This window comes from Rhipicephalus sanguineus, chromosome 11 (genome assembly GCF_013339695.2).
Source record: "Rhipicephalus sanguineus isolate Rsan-2018 chromosome 11, BIME_Rsan_1.4, whole genome shotgun sequence".
NCBI classification, from domain to species: Eukaryota; Metazoa; Arthropoda; class Arachnida; order Ixodida; family Ixodidae; genus Rhipicephalus; species Rhipicephalus sanguineus.
In genome coordinates, this window is record NC_051186.1 from 132,757,722 (window position 1) to 132,781,560 (window position 23,839).

The 23,839-nt window shown below is 47.8% G+C and overlaps 1 protein-coding gene across 1 annotated transcript; it reads right to left on the reverse strand.

The window, feature by feature from the left end:
- Positions 1–10,285: 10,285 nt before the first annotated feature.
- Positions 10,286–15,419, reverse strand: LOC119375427 (uncharacterized protein K02A2.6-like). Its single transcript, XM_037645605.1, has 2 exons — positions 15,314–15,419; positions 10,286–11,940 (listed from the first exon to the last, which is right to left on the reverse strand). The coding sequence occupies exons 1-2, from the start codon at positions 15,417–15,419 to the stop codon at positions 10,286–10,288; spliced, it is 1,761 nt and encodes a 586-aa protein (XP_037501533.1).
- Positions 15,420–23,839: the final 8,420 nt, after the last annotated feature.

The window sequence follows — 23,839 nt, forward strand, 5'->3', positions numbered from 1 at the left end:
CATCTGGGTTTACAAGTTCCTCTCTCCCTCGCCTTTGTGCTACGGTTTCTCTCTTCTCTACACCGTCAAAAGGGTAGCCAGTAAGTTCGTTCCACCGTTAGTGTGACATTGTTCCCTCTCTCATGGGCAGTCTATTCACGATCTCTCTCTCTCTCTCTCTCTCGCTCCGATATTCTTCCACAAAAACGCGGGCACTAGAATTTTGTTCCATTCGCATTTCTCCACTCTCACTGCTAGAAGCACGTAGGTTCGCTCTCAGTCCTTCCAGCAAAGTGTCGAAAGATGCCGTCATCGTCTCCAGCGTTGCACCCCAAGCCCGCAGCAGAGCACTTCAGCAGACCTTTAGTTCCAGACGCTTGGGTGGAGATCATGCGCTACCTGGACGCCAAGACGTTGATGAATCTGGCCGAAGCCATGCCAGAATTGAAGGGCCTCGTCTTCTCGCCGACAATTCTGCGGAGCGTAACATTCGAGGGCGACATCGACGGGAACCTTATCCAGAGGTTCCTTCAGGAGGCAACACGCCAGCTGCCAGTCGTGGAAGACCACTTGACCGAGAATGTTCTCCTGGTCAGCGTCATCCAGGAGCTCCGGTTCGCCAGCTGCCCGACGTTGTCTTCGGAAGCGATTCTGCACAGCGCCAGCCGCTGCTTCAACCTGCGGGAGCTCTACTGCGTGAAGTGCGTCGTCGAGCCCGCCCAACTGTTCGTACTGCTGTCTCTGGAGCTGAGGTCTGTCACGAAGCTGCAGTGGTCGCTGTACGACGACCACCGCTACAAAGCGCGACTGCACGGCGAGGCCACCATGCTGATTCGCGATGTCCCCGCTCTGAAACGACCGTTGGTGGAGGAGATGTACGTCGAGGTGGCCGGGAAGTGCACGACGGTGTTGATGCTGTACACGTTTGTCAGCCGCTGCCAGTGTCTCCGCCACCTGCACGTCCACAGCGTCATGCCGGAACAGAGTGGTGTGATCGGCGCCCAACACCGTTTCGGAGGCGTGGACCCCAACATATCCTACAACACCATGAGACTGAAGCACCGTCTGAAGCATCTAGAAACTTGGACCTTCACCAATCAAGTGCAGTTTGAGGACTCGTAAGAAGGCTGCCCTCCATCCAAGGAACTCTCGCGTGTAAATATGTCTAGCGGGCATCTACTGATGTCGTTCACTCGTCAGTGGGGCTCCATGTATATGTATTCTTTGACACCAGGGTTACCAGATGGTGCGAGCTTCAAACCGCCAAATCGGACTCCGAGGTAGCCCAAACATAGCCCAACGCGAAAATTTCAAGTATCCCAAAAATAGCCAAAATCAGCAAATGTATGCGTGAATCCGTTGTATTGCGTAATATTTTTTTTTTTTGCTATTCAATGCACAATAATTGAGCGATGGCTGCAAAATCTAGAAAAAAGTTTATTGCCGCTTACAACATACAAATGGGGTCGCATTCCAGGGTGTCGAAAATTGTTGGGGTACTTGAAGAACGTCTTTCCACTCTTGTCATAACACGTGAAATGTCAGACGGACACCCTCCGATTCAGTAAAAACTGTAAATGCACGCGTATTCAACAAAGCATTTCATAAGAAACACAAGTGTGCATTCTACCAGTGTTGTAGGCGTTACTGAAAAAAAGTAACTAAATACGTTACTCGTTACACTATAGAAAAAGGAACGCGTTACCGTTACCGAAAAAAAGTAACGGACGTTACCTCTGCCGTTACTCCGCAATCAAATTTTAATCGATGTGTCTTTGCTGCAGGAACCCACAATAACTGAAATTTATGTTTCACATAAAACTTCTAAACCAAACAACCAATATACCCAAAATGCTGATTTAACGAGTATTACTAGCACAAATCTACCAGACGTTAGCAATGGCCGGTATAGTGGCTTAAAGTTGCCATTAGAGTTACGTGTGATGGCTTCTGACTCTGACACATGGTGAAGCCATTTTTCTCAATGTGACATTATACAGAATATGAGATTCAAACACCAACGCTATTCGCAAAGAAAGCATCAATGAAATTTCAAGAAATTTACGGTAATTCTGATGGTGTGCTTCTGCTAGCAAAATAGATGCGCTAATCTTGTGGTAGTAAAGCTATGCTTAAGCGGGCTAGTCACATAAAAAATATCTGTGCATAAACATTTTTTGTTCACTTTAACCTGTATAATTACCGCAAAAATTGCGAGCGTTTATGTGAGGGTGTTCAAGATCAGCCAATAACCAGAAGATCAGTTCAATAACCAGAAACTTCGCTGCAGTTGCAGATAGAAAAAACCAAATTTATTTTTAAAACAAAGTTGATAAGCCTTATCAACTTTGTAGCTACTATAAAATGTCGCATATTTAGACATTTTTCAAAAGCAGTTTCCTTAGCTCTACAAGTCTCAAACAGTGTTACTTTACTCTTTGTTGCGCATACATTTCACACACAAAATATCTTCTTTGTAACCATAATATTTGTGTTTTACAACGTCGTGAACTTTCGAGAACGACAGGTAATGAAATTGGTCCCTCCGGATTGAATATGTTTCACATTTTTTTCCCTCGTAAATTATGCAGTTATTAAGGAAATTAAGTTCCTTTTCGGGCTACCGGCATGGGACATGCCTACAATATAAAATATTCAATCAAATCTAAAATATCTATTTTCGGATCCATGTCGATCTGTCGTGGAATCACCCGTTTGCAATAATCACGATTAGTACACTAACTGCGGTAATGTCTGTCGTGTGGCTACCTGTAACCGTGGTTAGCCGCAACCGCAGTTAGCTTAACCGCGGTTAAGGCTGTTCGTGTGACAGCGGTATTAAGGTAGTGAGTAAAAAAAGTTTTTTTTTTTTGCGTTACAAGAAAAAATTCTACGTTTCGCGTCCCGCTCGCATTCTTTTTCGGGGTTTTCTTCCAGCCGGGGGTCACGCCTATTCTCCGCAATAAGGCAGACTCTCTATCGGCAGCGCACCTGTATATAGACCGGTTGACGTTACCGGCTGTCGCCTGGATGGGCCAGAATCCACAGAAAGCAGCTCAAGTCGACGACGCGGGAGTTGTCGAATTCGATGCGGTGGTCATTTACCATGCTATGCTCAGCGAGTGTACTCCTTTGTCACGCGGACTTGCGGGCATCGTTTTTATGTTGTCGCAGCCTCTCGGGAGAGTTTTTCGTTTCCCCCACGTAAAACATTTCACAATCAGCACGTGGTATGGAGTAAACCAGCCCTTGCGCTTTCTCTTCCGACGGCCACTCTTTTGGGCACGAAAAGGCGCAGGTGCCAGCAATCCATCTGCTACATCCACTTCAACGAGAAGCATGTCCGTACAGTTTCTCATGGCGAATTATGCGGCTTTCGACCATCTTTGTGTGGCGATGGCCCAAACCTCCACACAAGGAGTCGGCGCGTCTTAAGAAATTGGTCCCCACAATTACCACACACACAAAAAAAGCGATTCCGCCTGCGCTTTCTTGGTGAATGCCTGGCAGGCCGACAGCAGTCCGACGCTGCGACAAAAGAATTTGTCGGGGCGAGCTCTGAGAAAACGGCACCCAGGATGAAAAAGTAACGAGTAACGTGACACCACACGTTACCGAAAAATGTTAACGTAAGTACGTTACCCGTTACAGTTTCTAAATTGTAACGAGTACGTTACTAAGTTACCAAAAAAAGTAACGCGTTACCGGTAACGCCGTTACTTGTAACGCGTTACCGACAACACTGCATTCTACTTAGAGGCACTTCCGCAGCTATCTTGGATTTTGGTCTGGGACTGAGCAAGAGGGCCCCCTCCACATCTCTTTTTATTATCTTTCAATGTGTGGCGGGGGCAAGGGAGGGGGGGGGGGGTGTTTGCTCAGCATTTTACGATAGTAGAAGTCACGAAAGTCTAGAGAAAACGTGAGCCATCAACACGGTTTCAAACTGACGACACGTGAAGCCCTTTCTTGGGCTACGTCTCCAGGTGCAGGGATCGTTCAACACACTGGAATGTTTTGATGGCGGGACCTATAAGCGGCATGCGCATGTAAGCCTTGGCGTTCTTTGTAGAGAGCTTTTTAACAGAGAGAACGATCACCACCTTTCTTGGCTTCTGCATGGGAGTACAAAAGCTGACGAGCGGTACTGCATTTCTGGGGGGTCACGCATGTTAACAACAGCCCAAATGGGCTTATGGTGGCGGCCAAGGGGCCTTCGTTGACTTCGGGAACCCCCAGACGCTCGCGTACGCACGTGGGTGCAGCTGCTGGGGGTCCCCGGCACTTGTAAAGCTGGAGGTACAAACGAACGCAAGAGCGCACGTGCGTAAGCCGTTAGGGGTCCCCCATAGAGTTAATATTAACTCTATGGGGTCCCCGATACTAAATTATCTACATTTTGTAGCTTTTTGGAATTCTTGCCTAGTCGATAGCAATGTAGCCCAAATATAGCCACATAGCCAAAGACAAAAATTTGACGCCAACTCGAACAAAAAGTAGCCCAATTTGGCTATTAATAGCCCAATCTGGTAACCCTGTAATTGACACCTCTATATATGCTGTCACCGAATAAATGCATATTGCTCTCTGTTTGTTGTGGTCTCGGTATGTCTTCAGGCATGGCGTTTCCGAACCTCTTCGTTTTTTAATGTACACGCCGCTGTCCAATTGAGCCTGCAATTCAGTTATTTCTGTCTGTTCCTCTGCAAGACCATTCCGGAACAGAGCTGTTGACAGACTTGTCTTTAGTTTCCGCGATCGTCGTAATCATACTCTTCCGACAGGGACAGTGCTTAGTTTTATTGCAAAAGGCCATGAGAAGTTTTCATAGTTTTTACAAGGAAAGATAATGTGACTGTTATGTTGCGTTGATGTTGGGCCGCGAAGGATACGGGACCGGCCCAGTCGAGAGCAGAAGTGGAACTGTTTATTCTCGAAGTCAAGGTTACAGACGCGTAACATAGGTGGCGCTAGTTGCTGTCCTTTAGTTGAAGGCGGCGCATAGATGGCGGCACTAGTGAAGGAGATGGAATATTGCGCGCATATGTAACACGCCTTTTTTTTTTTTGTAAACCAGCCATTCAGTTTTAAGTGAAGTCGCTTCTTAAGCTGGGATAGCGTGCAGGAGGCTTGATCCTTCTTCCGGAGCGGGTGGTTTGAGGTGGGCGAGGCCGTTCCTCAACTTGCTGTGATGGAACTGGTGGGCTCGGCTCAGCAATGTCGTAGTCCTCTGGCGAAGCCTCTGCAACAGTCTGCTGTGTGTTTCTTGGTCGCAGATGGACGCGATTTCTGAAGAAGATGCCTCCGGTGTCTGTCTTTACGGCGTATCTTCGAGGTTCTGGACCGACGTTCACCACGGTGGCTTTTTCCCATTTTTGATTCAGCTGGAGCCACACAGCCTGACCAGGAATTAGTGCCGAGAGATTTCTTGTGTGGCAGTCCCCGTGTTTGTGTTGCTGCTTTTGCCTTTCGTGGAGAAGCGTGTGGTGAGCTGCAGTTGGAAAGCTCGGTCGTAGTACGCTTGGAAGGGTTGGTAGAAATGTGCGCAACTTCCTGCCCATTAGCAGCTCAGCTGGGGATTTCCCTCCTATTGTTGGAGTTGAACGATAGTTAAGCAACACAACTGCGAGGTCTTTGCCTTCTTCTGATGCCTTTGTCATCATTGATTTGACTGTTTGGATGGTCCTTTCTGCTTGGCCATTGCTGCGGGGATACAGTGGAGATGAATGGACATGTTTGATGTCCCAGTCATAAAAGAAATTTCTGAGCTCGGCGCTGTCGAACGGTGGACCTTGGTCAGATATTACAACATTTGGCATGCCAAACCTGGCGAATGTATCCTTGAGTACCTGTATTAGTGAACACGCTGTGGTACTCGTCATCTGCCGAACTTCTATATACTTGGAGAAGTAGTCAACTATTAGAAGGTAAGTTTTGCCTCTAAGATGAAAAAAATCCATGCCAAGCTGCATCCAAGGGCGGTCCGGCAGAGATCTGTCCAACAGTGGATGCTGCGGATTAGCATTCCGGTGTGACTGACATATTTCGCACCTGTTTACCAAGGATTCAATGTCCTTGCTTAAGGATGGCCAGTACACACTCTGGTTTGCCAAGTTCTTGCAAGCAGTGATTCCGCGATGCGCTTGGTGCAACGTGTGAAGTACAGTTGATTGACAAGCTGTTGGTATGACTAGCCGCTGGCCATAGCAAACGAAGCCTTCTGTTGTGTGGAGTTCGCTTCTAATGTGGTAGAATGGCTTGACATTGTTGTCGACGTCTGAAAGCCTCGGAGGCCACCCATCCTGTATGTATCTTGCCACTTTTTGTAGGGTCGGATCTTGCGCAGTTAACTCTGCAATTTGACGAAGTCTTGCTGGAGTTGCTTGGATCAACGTTGATACGAGAAGTCCTTGATCATGATCCGCTGTTTGCATCTGGCTAGATGAGTCTGGTGCACGTGACAGTGTGTCTGCTGCTGTCCTTTGCTTGCCTGATGGCATCGTTATGGCTTTGATGGCTTTCACTTTATCTGGGTCTGGAGCGATCCCTTGAGGTGAGAGTTGGCGGCCCAAGTACGTAATTTATTTATTTATTTACAAATACTGCAGGCCCTACTCGGGCCCAAGCAGGAGTGGGAACAGCATTAACATAAACAATAACAACAATACTGATTACAACAGTCGCTAAATTACCGGTAAAGCAAACGCCAACTACAATCAACATATGCTTCGCAATTCCAAACACACAACATTATAACAGTGATAAAACATGCACATACAACAATTCAACACATGAGGTAAATTCTCTATACATAAAAAAATGAACGTGGGAGTCAACTGCCAACATAGCTGTTCAGCATAACATAGCTTTACATGTCAAACGAAAGGTTATTTAAAAACTGAACAAACGATTCTGTTGTATTAGCGTTAACTACTTCTTCGGGTAATTTATTCCATAGTGATATTGCATGCGGAAAAAGGGAATGCTGGTGTATTTTAAGATTACTAAATGGCTGTTTAACGGTTTTGTTGTGGTTTGTACGACCCGACCGCATGGGGGGCTCAGTTAAGTAACTTTCACGAGGAATTTTATAGTGACCGTGGTACAGCTGATATAAAAATTTCATACATTTCTGCGATGAGCTAGTTTTTTCAATTTTTTTTCAACTGTGTTATAGTGGATAAACCAGCCCTAAAGCCATGTTGATTTGCATGAAGTAAATTATTATCCTCCAGATGTGTCATAATCGCTTTAAATAAAATATGTTCTAGCAGTTTACAAGCTGTGGATGTTAAAGAAACTGGTCTGTAATTATTTAATTCTAAAGGGGACCCAGACTTGTGAATCGGAACTATTCTTGCAGAGCGCCAGTCATCAGGTATCACACAGGATTCTAACGACTTTTTGTAAATTATATATAAGTACTCTGCTACCCAGATTGCATACCTGTTGAGAAAAACATTCGATATGTTGTCCGGACCTGGTGATTTTTTAATGTCTAAATTACGCAAGAGATTAAAAATGCCGTTCTTGCTTAAATTTACTTCGGACATCGAAGTACGAAGCATGTAAGGTTGTAAGTGTGCATGCGATGCTTTCAAAGTAAAAACAGATTGGAAGAACGCGTTGAATTCATTTGCAATAGTAAAAGGATCGTCAATGCTTATGCCAGACGTTCTGATCTCTGTGATGCCGCTCTTATCTTTAGATAAATATCGCCAGAATTTTCTTGGTTGCTCCGACATGAAAGAAGTCAAGGTGCAAGAAAAGAACTGGTCTCTTGCGGCACGCACTTTATCCTGAAAAGTGCGTACTAGGCTTGGAAGTACCTCCCTATCGCCACGTTTTCGAACTCGTTTTATTTTGCGTTTCATATGTATAAGGTTACGATCCATCCACGGGTACTCTCTGTTGATACGCTTTTTTTTTAAAGGAACGTACGTGTTTTCACAATGAATGACAATGTCTTTAAACTTTGACCACAGCTCATTAACATCATTTAACTCAATAAAGGAAGGGAATAAGGATTCCATGTAACCAATGACCCCCTCATCATCCGCATGCGTATAGTCCCTCACTAATGTGTCGGAAGGTTTAACATAGGACCGTAAACTAGTAATAGGACACTCTAGCACAATTAACTGATGATCGGATATGCCATCCCTAACACTGACGGAGCAATCTGGAAGCGAGCCACTTGCAAACACAAGATCAAGTAAAGAAGAACTGGAAATTCTTGTAGCATCGGAAACCAACTGGGTTAAGGAAAACGTAAATGCCGTTTGTAGTAAGGATTCAGCACTTTTGACATCTTTGCCGTCATGAGAAAGGTTGCACCAGTTAATGCCGGGAAGGTTGAAGTCACCTGTTACAAGAATGTTCGAGCGCGAATTCGTATTTTGCAGCAAATAATCATATAATGCATCTAAGTATTCCGGAGGGGCATTTGGAGGACGATAGACACCTCCCAGTAATATAGTTTTACCAAAAAACTTTAGCTTGCACCATATGCTTTCGTGATCACTGATGTCATTTAAGCGAGTGAATTTAACGTTATTTTTAATTGCGATTGCAACTCCGCCACCCCTTGATCCTCTGTCTCTACGTATGAGCGTGTACGATGGAGGCACTATTTCTGAATTTTGAACATCTGAATGCAGCCAGGTTTCAGTGATCACTACGACATGCGGTTGATAAGTCAAAATTATATCTTCAAGGCTCTGTAACTTATTCAGTACACTGCGAGCATTTAGCGAAACAAGCCGGAGCGTCTTGACGGATTCTCGTCATTTTTTATCGCGTTTGCGTGTGTTCGTACGTGTGGAACGATAAGAGGATTGTTCGGGTTGAGAAGGCGCAGTGGACAACGCCACTCTGCAATTGCGCATTGCATCCCATATGTACAGCTTGCCATCTACTCTGAGTTTATCAAAACGAAGAGAAACCTTAGAGCCATTGCTTCTTTCCTCAGCGGCGGAGCGCCATAACTTTGATCGAATGTCCCGAACTTTTTTTGAAAAATCTTCCGATATGGCTATCTCTGTGCCCTTTAATTTGAAGCAGGCTGACATAACCTTAGTTTTGTCTATGTAGTTGAAAAATCTCAAAATAATAGGACGATGTCGCTGTTCGTGTTTTGGTCCTATACGGTGTATACGCTCTATAGAGTTTATTTCAACACCTAGAATTTTTCTGAAAATTTCTTCGTTAACTTTCCGCTCCAGTTCTTTTGAGTCCTCCCCTTGATCTTCCTTTACTCCATAAACTACAACGTTATTGCGACGACTTCTATTTTCGAGGTCATCTACCTTCTCGGCTAGCTCGAGAACTAGTTGGTTCGTGCTACTGCAAGCTTCATCCATTTTCTCCAACTTTTGCTCACACTTTTCAATTCGGCACAGTTCTTTTTCTATATTGGTAATCCTGGTTTGAATATTTTCGACTGCTGTTTCTACCTGTTTTAAATTAATAGTCAGTGAAGCCAGAGTCTTATTTGTCTTTGTTTGCTCTTTCAAAATTTTCTGAAGCAACTGACTGCTTAACTGTGTCTCAGACTCTGAGTCAGAAGAGGGACCAGGATTCAACTCTATGTCACCGGACGTTAATAGTAGTAGCCTAATCACATGCAGACAGTCACACAATAGACCGAGCAAACACTGTGGGCTTGGCAACACCGTCAATGTGACCGAATCATCTCTAATAGAAGAAATTTGATACTTGTCACCAACCTGGACAAAAAGAATCGGGATCAGCATCCGTCTGCAACCGGTGTCACCAAGCCCACTGAAAGAATCTTGCAAGGGGCTCCCGTATTTATGCTTGAAATGGCCGCTATCCGATGATGTCACCGTGCTGATACGCTGGTACGTTTGATCCACGTGGGGCGTAGTTTCTTGAAGAATCCATGGCGGTGGTATGATGGCCAAGTCAGTCGGCGCATGCTCGTCTGAGGTCCGCTCGAATGTGGGATGAGTTGATCCCACGGCGAAATGCGCCCGCCAGGCGATCTGGACAAAAAGAATCGGGATCAGCATCCGTCTGCAACCGGTGTCACCAAGCCCACTGAAAGAATCTTGCAAGGGGCTCCCGTATTTATGCTTGAAATGGCCGCTATCCGATGATGTCACCGTGCTGATACGCTGGTACGTTTGATCCACGTGGGGCGTAGTTTCTTGAAGAATCCATGGCGGTGGTATGATGGCCAAGTCAGTCGGCGCATGCTCGTCTGAGGTCCGCTCGAATGTGGGATGAGTTGATCCCACGGCGAAATGCGCCCGCCAGGCGATCTGGACAAAAAGAATCGGGATCAGCATCCGTCTGCAACCGGTGTCACCAAGCCTGTCAGAATATCTGTCAAACCCAGCTGGAGCTTGGCTTTGTTGAGTTTTAGGTTGTTGGCGCGTGCTACTGTGAGCACATTCCTGAGGTCTTTCTCATGCTCTTCAAAGTTTCGTGACGCGACCAGAACGTCGTCGAAGTAGGGCTTGACGGTAAGTTGCCGTTCGAAGACCCTGTCAATAGCTTGCTGGAAGAGCTCGGGGGCTGTTGCGATGCCAAATGGTACACGAAGAAATCGATATCTTCCCCAGGGCGTCGTGAACGTACACAAACGTGAACTTGCTTCATCCAAGACCAGTTGGTAGAAAGCACTTTTCGCGTCAAGGACGGAGAATATTTTTGCACCGCTCAAGTTTGCGAAGAGTTCCTCCGCCACAGGCACCTGGTAGTGTTGTCTTTTGATGGCCTTATTTAAGTTCCGAGGATCTAAGCACAGGCGGACGCTGCCGTCTTTTTTGGTGATGATAACAATCGGATGGACCCACTCCGAAGGCTCTGTGATTTCGGCGATGATTCCATTTTGTTGCATTCGTTGCAGTTCTTCTTTGACTTTGTGCTCTAATGCGCTGGGTACACGGCGGGGAGCTGACACCGTGGGAGTTACTCCTTCCTTCAGTTGTATGGAATAGACTCCAGGTAGTTTTCCCATGCCTTCAAATACATCAGGAAAGTCGTTGAGCACGTTTTCAAGTCGTTGCGTTGCTGTGCACGCAGCTACAGTTGTTTGCTGCGGTTGCCTTCTCGTGACCAGATTCAGGGCTTCGCATGCGTTGGCGCCCAAAATCGGCTTCAGCGGTTGGCTGACGACGAGAAACTTCATGGTGCACTCTTTTTCTTTAGTTGAGCAGCGCAGCTCGCATTCAGCGTCGATGGGAAGTTGCTGTCCCGTATAAGTTGTCACTCGTGCTGCTGTTGGCTTGAATGCAGGCTGCGATGACCATGCGCTGAGCTGGTTTTTTGGCATTATGTTTACGTCGGAGCCGGTGTCTAGCTTGAAGCTGACGTTGTGGCCATTTACGTTGACCGTTTCTGTCCACTCCGAGTTGCAGTTGATGTTGTGGAGGTCGAGACTCTGCGGATCTTCGAGGAGACCTATTCGCTGGCGGGAGGTACTGCTGCCTCGTTGGCGTTGCCTACACAGGCTGGCGAAATGCCCGAACTTGCCACAGTGGTAACAGTTGCAACCGTAGGCAGGGCATTCGCGTGGTCTGTGCGTTGTTCCACAGCGTGAACGCTTTTGTTGCAGCTTCAGCTGTGGTTTCTGTTGCCGGTTCTCCATTGTTGCTGGTTTTTGTGAGTTCCATTGTTTCGGCTTCTGTAGGGCTTGCACTTCAAAATTCGGCTCCTGGAGCTCTTTTACGTGCTTCTTGGATATTTCCGCTGCCTTGCACGTTGTTATGATTTGGACGAGTGTGAGGTCCCGTTCGCGAAAAAGGCGCTCTCTTAATGCTGCATCTCTGATTCCTACGACGATGCGGTCGCCAATAAGTCGGTCTTTTTTCTCCCAAAAGTCACATTTTTCTGCTTGCCTCCGAAGGTCCGTTACGAACTCGTCGAATGTCTGGTTTTCTTTTTGCTTCATCGTGTTGAACACAGCAGACGCCTGTATTACGTTTTTGTACACTGTAAACGAAAATTAGCCGAGATGGGAGCTTTTCCAGCATATGAGCCCCTAAAACCCCCATGCCCCAATCATTTACTCCGTGGTAGCGGGGTGAAGTCGGCACATGTCGTCGTAAAACGCCCCTTGCTTAATGAGGGAGTTTATGAACGACATGACCCTGTTAAACTCCCCACGAAGTTTTAGATCACGTGGTTAGAAACTCCCTATGGGAGGTTTAAAAAGTATTTTTGCTCGTGACGTGCGTGTCACGTGGTTAGAAACTCCCTATGGGAGTTTTAGGAACCATTTTTGGTCGTGATGTGCGTGCGTGTGTGAATGTGCGTGTGTGTACGGGCATCTGTTTGCAGCGACGATTTGCAGCGAGGATTTGCAACGGCCAGTTGGTTTGTGTAGACGTGCAGGACTATTTTCTCCACTGAACCGTTCTGGTCAAAGACAAGTTCAACTCGCGCCAGCGTCCGACCGCGAACACATCGAGCTGGCTGTCCCGTGTTTATTCTCCCGTCAAGCGGCAGTGCCCATGCACACGAGTGCAAGCCTCCGACACGCCACGGATACCTCGCTTCAACGTGCCGAGTTACGAAGAACTGCGAAGAATAATTTCATCGGTAACAAAAGTAAGCTGTTGCGATCGTCAGCGGGTTGTTTCTGAAGTTTCACCGGCTAAAACTTCGAAGCAGTAAAAAGTAGGCTTCGCTACGTCGTCGGCATCAAGCCGGCCGGCGGCCGGTGTGAGAGCTGTGCCGGCAAAGCGCTCGCCCCGACCACCGGCAACGCTTGCTTCTCGGAGTGTCACCGAACCGATGTTTCACCGGCTGCAACTTCTAAGCGGTAAGAAGGCTTCGCTACGTCGTCGGTACCAAGCCGGCGGCGCGTAGCGAACTCGCACAGCCACACCGGTCGCCATGGCGAGTTCTATATACGAGCTCGCACCGGCCACCGGTGAAGCAAAGAATATGTTTCACAGAAAATAAAAGCTGCTGGAATGAGTAAGTTTAAATTGTCTCTTTGTGCCATGCAACCACCGTTGTCAAATGTATAGCGAGAAGGCGAGCGCCGATACGAGATAGATTGAACCAACATGCGGCCGCCGCTGCACTGCGAGCAACAGGAACCGCGACTACGAGCCCTCGCGTTCGTTGTAAGTGCATCGCTCCGTAGCTTAACGCGGATAGCGGACACCTGTTTTTTTTTTATTGTGTGTGTAAAATAACGGCGACGAAAACTGCACAGCAGCAAGCATTTTGTGATCGCGAGCTGCCGTTCGTCGTATAGCCGTGCCGTACTCCTGCGAGAGGCCTAGCGACGCCGTCGGCAACAACGCGGTATACCGGCGGGGCGGGGCGATTCTTCGCCGGTGTTGCCTAATGTGTGCTGCTGAAGCGTTCGTGCACGGCCGCTCGTGGTTCGTGTACGATTAGGTGCATTTTACAGACTCACGCACTGTACTGCTAAGGCGGATACATCCCATGCGACAGAGTGCCAGCTGATAATCAAAATTCGCTAATTAAAAAGGCGTTGAATGTTAGGCAGGTTTATAGTAAAAGACGGGTGTACCTCAGTAGTATCTATAAGTTCACCGCAAATATACACGTACGCCATGAATGTTTGGTGCATAATTACGCGGAAAAAGAGTGTCCCATCCGAGCTACATTGGAGGTCAAGATGTGGTGCCTATATATACTCGGTGACCAAAGTTTTGTTGTGAAGCGCGGGTGGCGAGCGGTTGTCAGTGTGAATGTTGTATTACTTTGCGAATGTTGTGTGCATGTTTGTGTACGTGTGATCGAGTTTGCGTGTTTCGATGCTAATTTAATTAAAGATTCTTTAGTGCATGGTGCGACAGCGAAAAGCATTTTTTTTTTATGGTTATAAAAATTTACTCCCATACTTACCTGGAAAAGCTCCCCTATGGATGTAAACAAATACTCCCCTCAGTCCATCCAAAACCTCCGTCCTTAAGGGGGGTAAATTTTTCACTCCCCTGGACGGAGTATATAAAACCCCCATCGGGGCGTGCGCTAGAGGACAAGTCCATTTACTCCCATCTCGGCTTTTTTTTGCTTACAGTGTATGGTCTGTAGAGGGCGTCGAACTGTTCCAGGAGGTAGAGAGAGAGAGTGATTCGTGAAAGAAATGAAAAGGGGCGCTATTTTCTGCCTCCCGTCGCGGGGGCACGGCTCAGCGCCCTTAGGAATGGGGAAGGGGAAGTAAAGATGATAGAAGAAAGGAAGATAGAAGGAGTGATTAGCGTGGCAAGTGTGTCTTGTCCACGAAGGCGGGAGCACGAAGCCAAAGGGCTCGTCTATAAGGTGGCGAGGTCCGCAGAAGCCGCAAACTCGAGGAAGGCTCGCAGGGCTTGCAGCTTTGAACGTGCAGGAAAGAGAAAGTCCTCCACCGTTGTGGCAGGGAGCCCGAGCAGGCGATAGCGGCGCACCATCAAGCGTCGTTCAGCGGCCAGGGCAGGGCAGGCGCAAATTATATGGTCCAAAGTTTTGTCGTCACCGCATCTGCGGCACGCAGGCGATGAGCAGCGACCCTTGGAAAACATGCGTGCCGCAGGCCAAGCACTGCCGGTCCGCAGGCGAAGCAGTAGCCACCGCTCGCGTCTCTCCAGGACGGTCTCTGGTAGGGGTGGCGGTGGTTTGCCGCTTGCCACGCGCGTGTCAGGGTGGGCCGCTGGAAGCAGCTGCCGCAGTCGTTGCCAGGAGTAGTCCGACAGGGCTATCGCCTTGGTGACTGGGGTGTCGCCGTGGTGTGCTGCCTTAGCAGCGGCGTCGGCCTCCTCGTTACCGGCTATCCCAACGTGCGAGGGAAGCCAGTGAAGGGACAGACGCACACCGCTAGTTTTGATGGCGGTTAGCTTGGCGTGCAGTAACGCCACGGTAATGCCGGCTTGGTCTGGCTGCAGCAGCGCTTGTAGGGCTGGCCGGGAGTCGCACAGGATCGCCACGGGCAGCTGGGGTGGCATAGCAGCGAGGTAGTCAGCTGCCAAGTGAAGGCCAGCCAATTCTGCTGCAGTGGAGCTGGCGTGGAAGGGAAGGCGACAGGAGGTACGTAACTTGATCCGTCGGCTGCTCGCCGTCGGTGGTTGGAGGTGGAGGGGGGAATGTCTGGGCGACGCGGCGGCCGTGGGGCCCGAGAACATGGAGAAGTAGGGCCGTACGCGTAGGCGTAGGCTTGGTGGCCAGGGGCGTAGGCAAGGGGGGGGTTGGGGGGGTTCAAACCCCCCCCGAAATTTTTCAGTTTTGCTTGCGTATATATACGCGCACACATACAAAACGCACGCACGACCATACATAATGTATGGCTGAACCCCCCCCCCCCCCCGAAAAAAATTTCTGGCTACGCCCCTGTTGGTGGCGTACTCACAAGCTTGCTCGTAGATGTTGTACGCTTCTTTCCAGTCGTCCCAGGCTTGCTGCGGGTTGTCACCTGGCTCGAAATGTGCCGGTGGTTGCAGGAAGGCGCTGGCCATAGTTGCGGGGTGGTTGCGATCACTCTGACACCATGTTATGTTGCGTTGATGTTGGGCCGCGAAGGATACGGGACCAGCCCAATCGAGAGCAGAAGTGGAACTGTTTATTCTCGAACACGGCCGGGCTAGACCGCGCGTGCGGTCTAGCCCGGCCGTGTCTCGAAGTCAAGGTTACAGACGCGTAACATAGGTGGCGCTAGTTGCTGTCCTTTACAGCGACTGGCAGATATATGCGGAAGGGAGTGTGAGGCTCTAGGACTAGGATTTAGTGCAACAAAATGTGGATTGATGATATTCAATGATCACGGAGACCATACGGTCTTAATACAGGGCCAAAAAATACCGAGGGTAAGCGAGTACAAGTACCTCGGAGTATGGGTAAATGAGGGGGATAGATATATGGAGGTACAAGAGAAAGCATCGGTAGCAAAGGGAAAGAGGAATGCTGCAATTATGAAGCACAGAGCTTTATGGGGATACAATAGGTACGAGGTGCTTCGAGGGCTGTGGAAGGGCAGAGAAGGTTTTCAGGTATTTGTATAGAAAAAGCGTTGACACGCAGTGGAGAAAAAGAACTAGGAGGCTCACCAGTAAATATACGGCTGGCAGTGCGGGCGATATGGCAACAAGGAGCATTAAGCGGAAGGTCAGAGAGGCGGAGAAGACTTATTGGATGACAGCGATGGAAAAGAAGCTGGCTCTGAGTAACTACCGAAAATGAAAAAACGAAATAAGGAGGGAAAGGTTTTATGATAATTCAAGGGGAAGCGCTTTACTGTTTGAAGCAAGGTCGGGCTGCCTGAGAACGCGTAGTTATAAAGCGAGATTCAGTAACGAAGAAGAACTATGTACATGCTGCGGGGGAACTAAGGAAACGATGGAACATGTACTGATTGAATGTGGCGATATTCACCCAGGTATACGTGTGGGCACGAGTCTACATGAAGCCTTGGGTTTTAGGGACAACAATGGAAAGCTGAACACGCCCGCGATAGAAATAAGTAAGAGACGGTTAGAGTATTGGTGGCAGAAAAGTAGAGATAAAGTACAAAAATAAATATTTGGGGGAAAAAAAGGTTATTCTGCCTTAAGAGGCAGAGAGATGGACTGTGAATTTATATTTTTTGTTATAATAACATAGACTTAATCAATGTAGATAAGGCATTAGGACAACATGAAACAAGGAAGTTTTTTTTCTTTTTTTTTCTTTTTTTATCCTTAGAACCTGGTGGCAGACATGTCACCGCCCCGTTATAAAGGGGACGCTCATAGCATCCATCCATAGTTGAAGACGGCGCATAGATGGCGGCACTAGTGAAGGAGATGGAATATTGCGCGCATATGTAACAGTGACGAAATTTGGAGCATAGAGACAGCGCTTGCTTAATAGCCGAGAAATTGTCATGATCACGATATTTTCTCGAAACGCTTGTGTAATTAAGTGTAACGATGTGCCTTGAATAGTACTATATAGCACCAGAATCGGTCATGACGTTCGTGAATGGAGTAAAAATGATTTTCTTTTTATAATGACCACAGAAAGCCGCAATTAATTGAATCCCGTCATAACATGGTAAGTAACGATAATAGGCTCAGATCCTGTGTTTTTATTTACTCTAAAGAGTAAGCGCGCCTTCTAAATTAGCGATCGCTTGTTTCTCTCTTTAGTGTAGTCCTCGTGCGCTCAGTTAATGGCTTCAGAATGGGGCATAGCGCTAACACACACGGACGAGAAAGAGACAACAGGACAGGCGCTAACTTTCAACTGATTGTTTATTTCCGAAAGCAACGGTATAAATAGATCCGTACGCAAAGCACCACTCATCGCCCATGAAAACCTGCAGCGTCAAGAAAGGCCAATTCATTAGCAGTGAGCGCCACCGACGGGCAGCTGACACAGCTATCACCGGCCCTCGCGATCATGGCGGCTTCCACAATCTCTTTGGTAGTCTTATCTGGATTCCTATATACGACTGTGCACTCGTTAAACAACGCTTGACACCCACAATCATTACAATGCACAGACACGTGCCCATAACGATAACGGCCCAACTTCTGCTTGTGTTCCCTTAGCCTATCATTCAGGCATCTCCCCGACTGCCCAATGTAGACCTTGCCGCAAGAAAACGGGAACCGATACACTGCATTATTTACACATGGCACAAATGGATTCTGATGTTTCTTCACACATTCTGCATGCCTCTTGGCTAATGGGTCCGTGGCCTTGCAAATGCTCATTAGTTTCTGTGGGGCAGAAAAAAGCACATCTACCTTAACCTTCTGGCCAATTTTCTTCAGGGCGTGTGACACGTTGTGAATATACGGCACAACAACCTTTTTCATTCCCTGAGAACTGTTTACACAGGTATCAATCTGTCTATTTAATTTTCTTAGCCCACTTTCTGCTACTGAGATAAGTACATGTTCGGGGTAACCTGCCATTAAAAGGCGCTCCTTCTGATTAAGAAAACTACTAGATATCTTATGGGGGCATGATTTGCGAATCGCGTTGCCAAAACAAAGGGTGGCAATTGCTCGCTTCACCAGATTAGAATGGGATGACTGATATGGAAGCAGCATCTTGTTAATAAACAATCAGGTTGAAAGTTAGCGCCTGTCCTGTTGTCTCTTCCTCGTCCGTATGTGTTAGCGCTATGCCCCATTCTGAAGCATACAACCAACTAGCCCAAAAATCCACGTTGACAAACTTTATTTCTAGTACCTCGGGCTCTTTTGCGTGTAGTATTTCTGATCCCTGTGCAATAGTTCCCCTCATAGCCATTTCTACATGCCGCGCCAGAACGTTTTCCTTCCACATCAAGGCGAAAGTTCTTCCTGAAGAAGTTAAGCTCTATTCGGTGGCTTTGCGCCCTCATTCAATCATGGAATGAGGATTTGCAAAATACTCTGGTCAGAATGGCAACGACAGGCCAGGATCTACAGGAGTATCCTGCAACAGGGAATCGGTTTGTCTGCCAGGCACAAGTCGGAAGCCCACTATCGAACCCAAGAATTTCGTCGCATCACAGATCTCATGACAGAGTGGATGTGGTCGGTGGCTTTGTCAAGTTTGCGAGCCCGCCTGCCAAAGGTTCGTCACGTCCCGACTCAAGCGGTCAAGACATCGGGGGATGTTTGCCTTCCTGACTATGTCAAGAAGACGCTATAAGCCTTGGACCCAAGTTCGCCACCGAACCTAGGAAGTCGGCCCCCGAGCTGATTTCCATCGCAAGACGTGTAGCTAGTGCAGCACCGAACAGTGACGAGGACAGTCTCGTGAATGAATGTGTCAGCGTGGTGTCCCGAAAGAGGCCTGCATCGAACCACCTGCCAGTTCGTCGAGTGCAGCAATTTCTGCGGGACAATTCCCTGTGCATTCTGCCAGCGGATAAAGATGGTGGATTTGTTGTCCTCACAGAAGGTGAGTTTGCAACAAAAGCCTATGAAGCGGTGAACACTGTAATGAAGAGATGCGTTAATGTTTCGTTGAAAAAAGTGAAAGCGGAGGGGAAAAAGATATGCTCTGATCTCAAATTAGACAAGCTAACAAAGTGCATAGCCAAAAGTGATGACCTTCATTTGAAGGTAATGTTCTCAGTGAAAACTCACAAACAAGGATGGCCTTTTAGGGTGATAGTTTCGGAGATAGGCACATGGCAGAAGGAGCTGAGCGGGTTTCTTCGGGTTCCGGAAAAAACGTCCCCGGAAAAAATGTCCCCGGAAGATACGTCCCCTGAATAAACGTCCCCGGAAAAAATGTCCCTGGAGAAAATGTCCCCATTTGCGTTGTCGGAAAAAACGTCCCCAGACGGGACCATCGAACGTTGCGCCTTCCAGTCGCCTATTCTTTATTCCTCAAAGCAAAAAAAAAAAAGATATGCGCGAAGATTGCAGTTTACTGAAAGAATACAGACGCCATAATGACATATCAACTTCAGCCACCCGTCAATAACTATTTCTGAAAAAGAAGTGTATCCGGATGGTATTATATGCGACTTTAAGAAGGCGACCATGAATGCTGGAAAAGCAGTTTACGGAGAAGACGTCACGATAAAGGCGTGTTTCTTCCATCTGTGCCACAGCACCTGGCGAAGCCAAAGTACCAGCTGACAACATAGTTCGTCTGCGGCGAACACCTCCCACTTACCCCCCCTCCTATGTGGAACGCCTACTCGGCCTGGGCACAGGACGGAGAATCATGCGGAGGACTGGAACAGAAGGCTGGGAAGCATCGTGGGCCACAGCCGCCCAACAGTGTGGATGGCCATTGATGCCTTGCGCTCAGAAGAAGCCACAGTGACGTTGAAGATGGCCCAGTCTTGAGTGGGTGCATCCCCAAAGAAGAGGAGCAAATCAGCGGTCACAGCCATGCAGCAGCGTGTCCATAACCTATGTGAGGACTATACTGCCAGGAAGAAGAAAGTTGAAGATTTCCTGACGGCTATTGGACATACAATTCGGTTTTAATTTCATTTGTTTTCGAGCAAAATGTGGCCGAGAATTTGAGAATTGTCGAATAAAGAATGCCGTGTTTTGTCAAGTGAGTTCGCACAAGATTGGTTTTTCGGTTAATTTTTCACTTGGGGACTTTTTTTCCTAGAGAGCAATGCCAGAGGGGACGTTTCTTCCGGGGACGTTTTTTCAGGGGACGTATCTTCCGGGGACGTATATTCCGGGGACGTTTTTTCCTACACCCGGTTTCTTCAGGGTGCACTCCGCATGTTGCGCGTTGAGGATCCGTTCGTTGCTAAAAGCTCGAATGATGTGGTACAGTTCCTAAGAACGAACACTGACAAAGGTATTTCCGCCTGCTCCACTGACGTTAAAGATTTATATTACTCCATGCCACAGAAACCGCTGTTGTCGTGTGTTGAAGATTGTATTGACCATTATGGCGTAATCACATTTCAAACAAAGACGGGCATGTCAGCTAGCAGGTTCTTAGAACTTCTTACGTTTTATTTAAGGTCAACGTATGTTGAATATGATGGACAGGTGTATCTTCAAAAAGAAGGGGTTTGTATTGGGTCGTGTCTGGCGCCCATTTTAAGTGATATTCTTTTGGCCCATTATGACAGACGGGTCAAAGCATGCATGTCAGCGGTGAAGATCACCAAAGTGTTCAGATACGTAGACGATTACCTTGTTTTGTATGACTCCACTCAACATGTTAGTGATGTAGTCAACCTTTTTACCCATCATCTTGACAGTCTGGTGATAACACATGAGCTACCCGTTAAGGATGCCATTCAGTTTTTAGACCTAAGAATATTTCTGTTTGAACATCATGTGTGTTGGGATTATCACCCTCGCGACAACAAGATGCTGCTTCCATATCAGTCATCCCATTCTAAGCTGGTGAAGCGAGCAATTGCCACCCTTTGTTTTGGCAACGCGCTTCGCAAATCATGCCCCCATAAGATATCTAGTAGTTTTGTTAATCAGAAGGAGCGCCTTTTAATGGCAGGTTACCCCGAACATGTACTTATCTCAGTAGCAGAAAGTGGGCTAAGAAAATTAAATAGACAGATTGATACCTCACTGTAAGCAAAAAAAAAGCCGAGATGGGAGTAAATGGACTTGTCCTCTAGCGCACGCCCCGATGGGGGTTTTATATACTCCGTCCAGGGGAGTAAAAAATTTACCCCCCTTAAGGACGGAGGTTTTGGATGGACTGAGGGGAGTATTTGTTTACATCCATAGGGGAGCTTTTCCAGGTAAGTATGGGAGTAAATTTTTATAACCATCGAAAAAAAAATGCTTTTCGCTGTCGCACCATGCACCAGAGAATCTTTAATTAAATTAGCATCGAAACACGCAAACTCGATCACACGTACACAAACATGCACACAACATTCGCAAAGTAACACTCACACTGACAACCGCTCGCCACACGCGCTTCACAACCAAACTTTGGTCACCGAGTATATATAGGCACCACATCTTGACCTCCAATGTAGCTCGGATGGGACACTCCGTTTCCGCGTAATTATGCACCAAACATTCATGGCGTACGTGTATATTTGCGGTGGGCTTATAGATACTACTGAGGTACACCCGTCTTTTACTATAAACCCGCCTAACATTCAACGCCTTTTTAATTAGCGAATTTTGATTATCAGCTGGCACTCTGTCGCTTGGGATGTATCCGCCTTAGCAGTACCGTGCGTGAGTCTGTAAAATGCACCTAATCGTACACGAACCACGAGTGGCCGTGCACGAACGCTTCAGCAGCACACATTCAGCAACACCGGCGAAGAACCGCGCCGCCCGCCGGTATACCGCGTTGTTGCCGACGGCGTCGCTAGGCCTCTCGCAGGAGTACGGCACGGCTATACGACGAAAGGCAGCTCGCGATCACAAAATGCTTGCTGCTGTGCAGTTTTCGTCGCCGTTATTTTACACACACAATAAAAAAAAAAACAGGTGTCCGCTATCCGCGTTAAGCTACGGAGCGATGCACAACGAACGAGACGGCTCGTAGTCGCGGTTCCTGTTGCCCGCAGTGCAGCGGCGGCCGCATGTTGGTTCAATCTATCCCGTATCGATGCTCGCCTTCTCGCTATACGTTTGACAACGGTGGTTGCATGGCACAAAGAGACAATTTAAACTTACTCATTCCAGCAGCTTTTATTTTCTGTGAAACATATTCTTTGCTTCACCCGTGGCCGGTGCGAGCTCGTATATAGACTCGCCATGGCGACCGGTGTGGCTGTGCGAGTTCGCTACGCGCCGCCGGCTTGGTACCGACGACGTAGCGAAGCCTTCTTACCGCTTAGAAGTTGTAGCCGGTGAAACATCGGTTCGGTGACACTCCGAGAAGCAAGCGTTGCCGAGCGCATCGCCGGCGCAGCTCTCACACCGGCCGCCGGCCGGCTCGATGCCGACGACGTAGCGAAGCCTACTTCTTACTGCTTCGAAGTTTTAGCCGGTGAAACTCCAGAAACAACCCGCTGACGATCGCAACAGCTTACTTTTGTTACCGATGAAATTATTCTTCGCAGTTCTTTGTAACTCGGCACGTTGAAGCGAGGTATCCGTGGCGTGTCGGAGGCTTGCACTCGTGTGCATGGGCATTGCCGCTTGACGGGAGAATAAACACGCGACAGCCAGCTCGATGTGTTCGCGGTCGGACGCTGGCGCAAGTTGAACTTGTCTCTGACCAGAACGGTTCAGAGGAGAAAATAGTCCTACACGTCTACACAAACCAAGTGGCCGTTGCAAATCCTCGCTGCAAATCGTCGCTGCAAACAGATGCCCGTACACACACGCACATTCACACACGCACGCACATCACGACCAAAAATGGTTTCTAAAACTCCCATAGGGAGTTTCTAACCACGTGACACGCACGTCACGACCAAAAATACTTTTTAAACCTCCCATTGGGAGTTTCTAACCACGTGATCTAAAACTCCGTGGGGAGTTTAACAAGGTCATGTCGTTCATAAACTCCCTCATTAAGCAAGGGGCGTTTTACGACATGTGCCGACTTCACCCCGCTACCACGGAGTAAATGATTGGGGCATGGGGGTTTTAGGGGCTCATATGCTCGAAAAGCTCCCATCTCGGCTAATTTTCGTTTACAGTGCTGTGTATAAACAGTTCTCAGGGAATGAAAAAGGTTGTTGTGCCGTATATTCACAACGTGTCACACGCCCTGAAGAAAATTGGCCAGAAGGTTAAAGTAGATGTGCTTTTTTCTGCCCCACAGAAACTAATGAGCATTTGCAAGGCCACGGACCCATTAGCCAAGAGGCGTGCAGAATGTGTGAAGAAACATCAGAATCCATTTGTGCCATGTGTAAATAATGCAGTGCATCGGTTCCCGTTTTCTTGCGGCAAGGTCTACATTGGGCAGTCGGGGAGATGCCTGAATGATAGGCTAAGGGAACACAAGCAGAAGTTGGGCCGTTATCGTGATGGGCACGTGTCTGTGCATTGTAATGATTGTGGGTGTCAAGCGTTGTTTAACGAGTGCACAGTCTTATCTGGATAGGAATCCAGATAAGACTACCAAAGAGATTGTGGAAGCCGCCATGATCGCGAGGGCCGGTGATAGCTGTGTCAGCTGCCCGTCGGTGGCGCTCACTGCTAATGAATTGGCCTTTCTTGACGCTGCAGGTTTTCATGGGCGATGAGTGGTGCTTTGCGTACGGATCTATTTATACCGTTGCTTTCGGAAATAAACAATCAGTTGAAAGTTAGCGCCTGTCCTGTTGTCTCTTCCTCGTCCGTGTGTGTTAGCGCTATATATGCCCCATTCTGAAGCATATAACCAACTAGCCCAAAAATCCACGTTGACAGTTAATGGCGCCACCGCTCTCTGAGTGTGCAGCGCCGATGCGGCCACTTTTGCGCATTGTGTCCCTGTTCCGTTCCCGGCGCGTCGCTCGAAGTTGTGTCTGGTGGTGCCGGAA

Bases quoted from the DNA above. Each gene is read 5' to 3' on its own strand.
- LOC119375427 (XM_037645605.1), bottom strand. From the start codon at position 15,419: ATGGCCAGCGCCTTCCTGCAACCACCGGCACATTTCGAGCCAGGTGAC. The intron at 11,941-15,313 runs GTGAGTACGCCA...TTTCGTTTACAG, and splicing joins CAACATCTACGAGCAAGCTT to TGTACAAAAACGTAATACAG.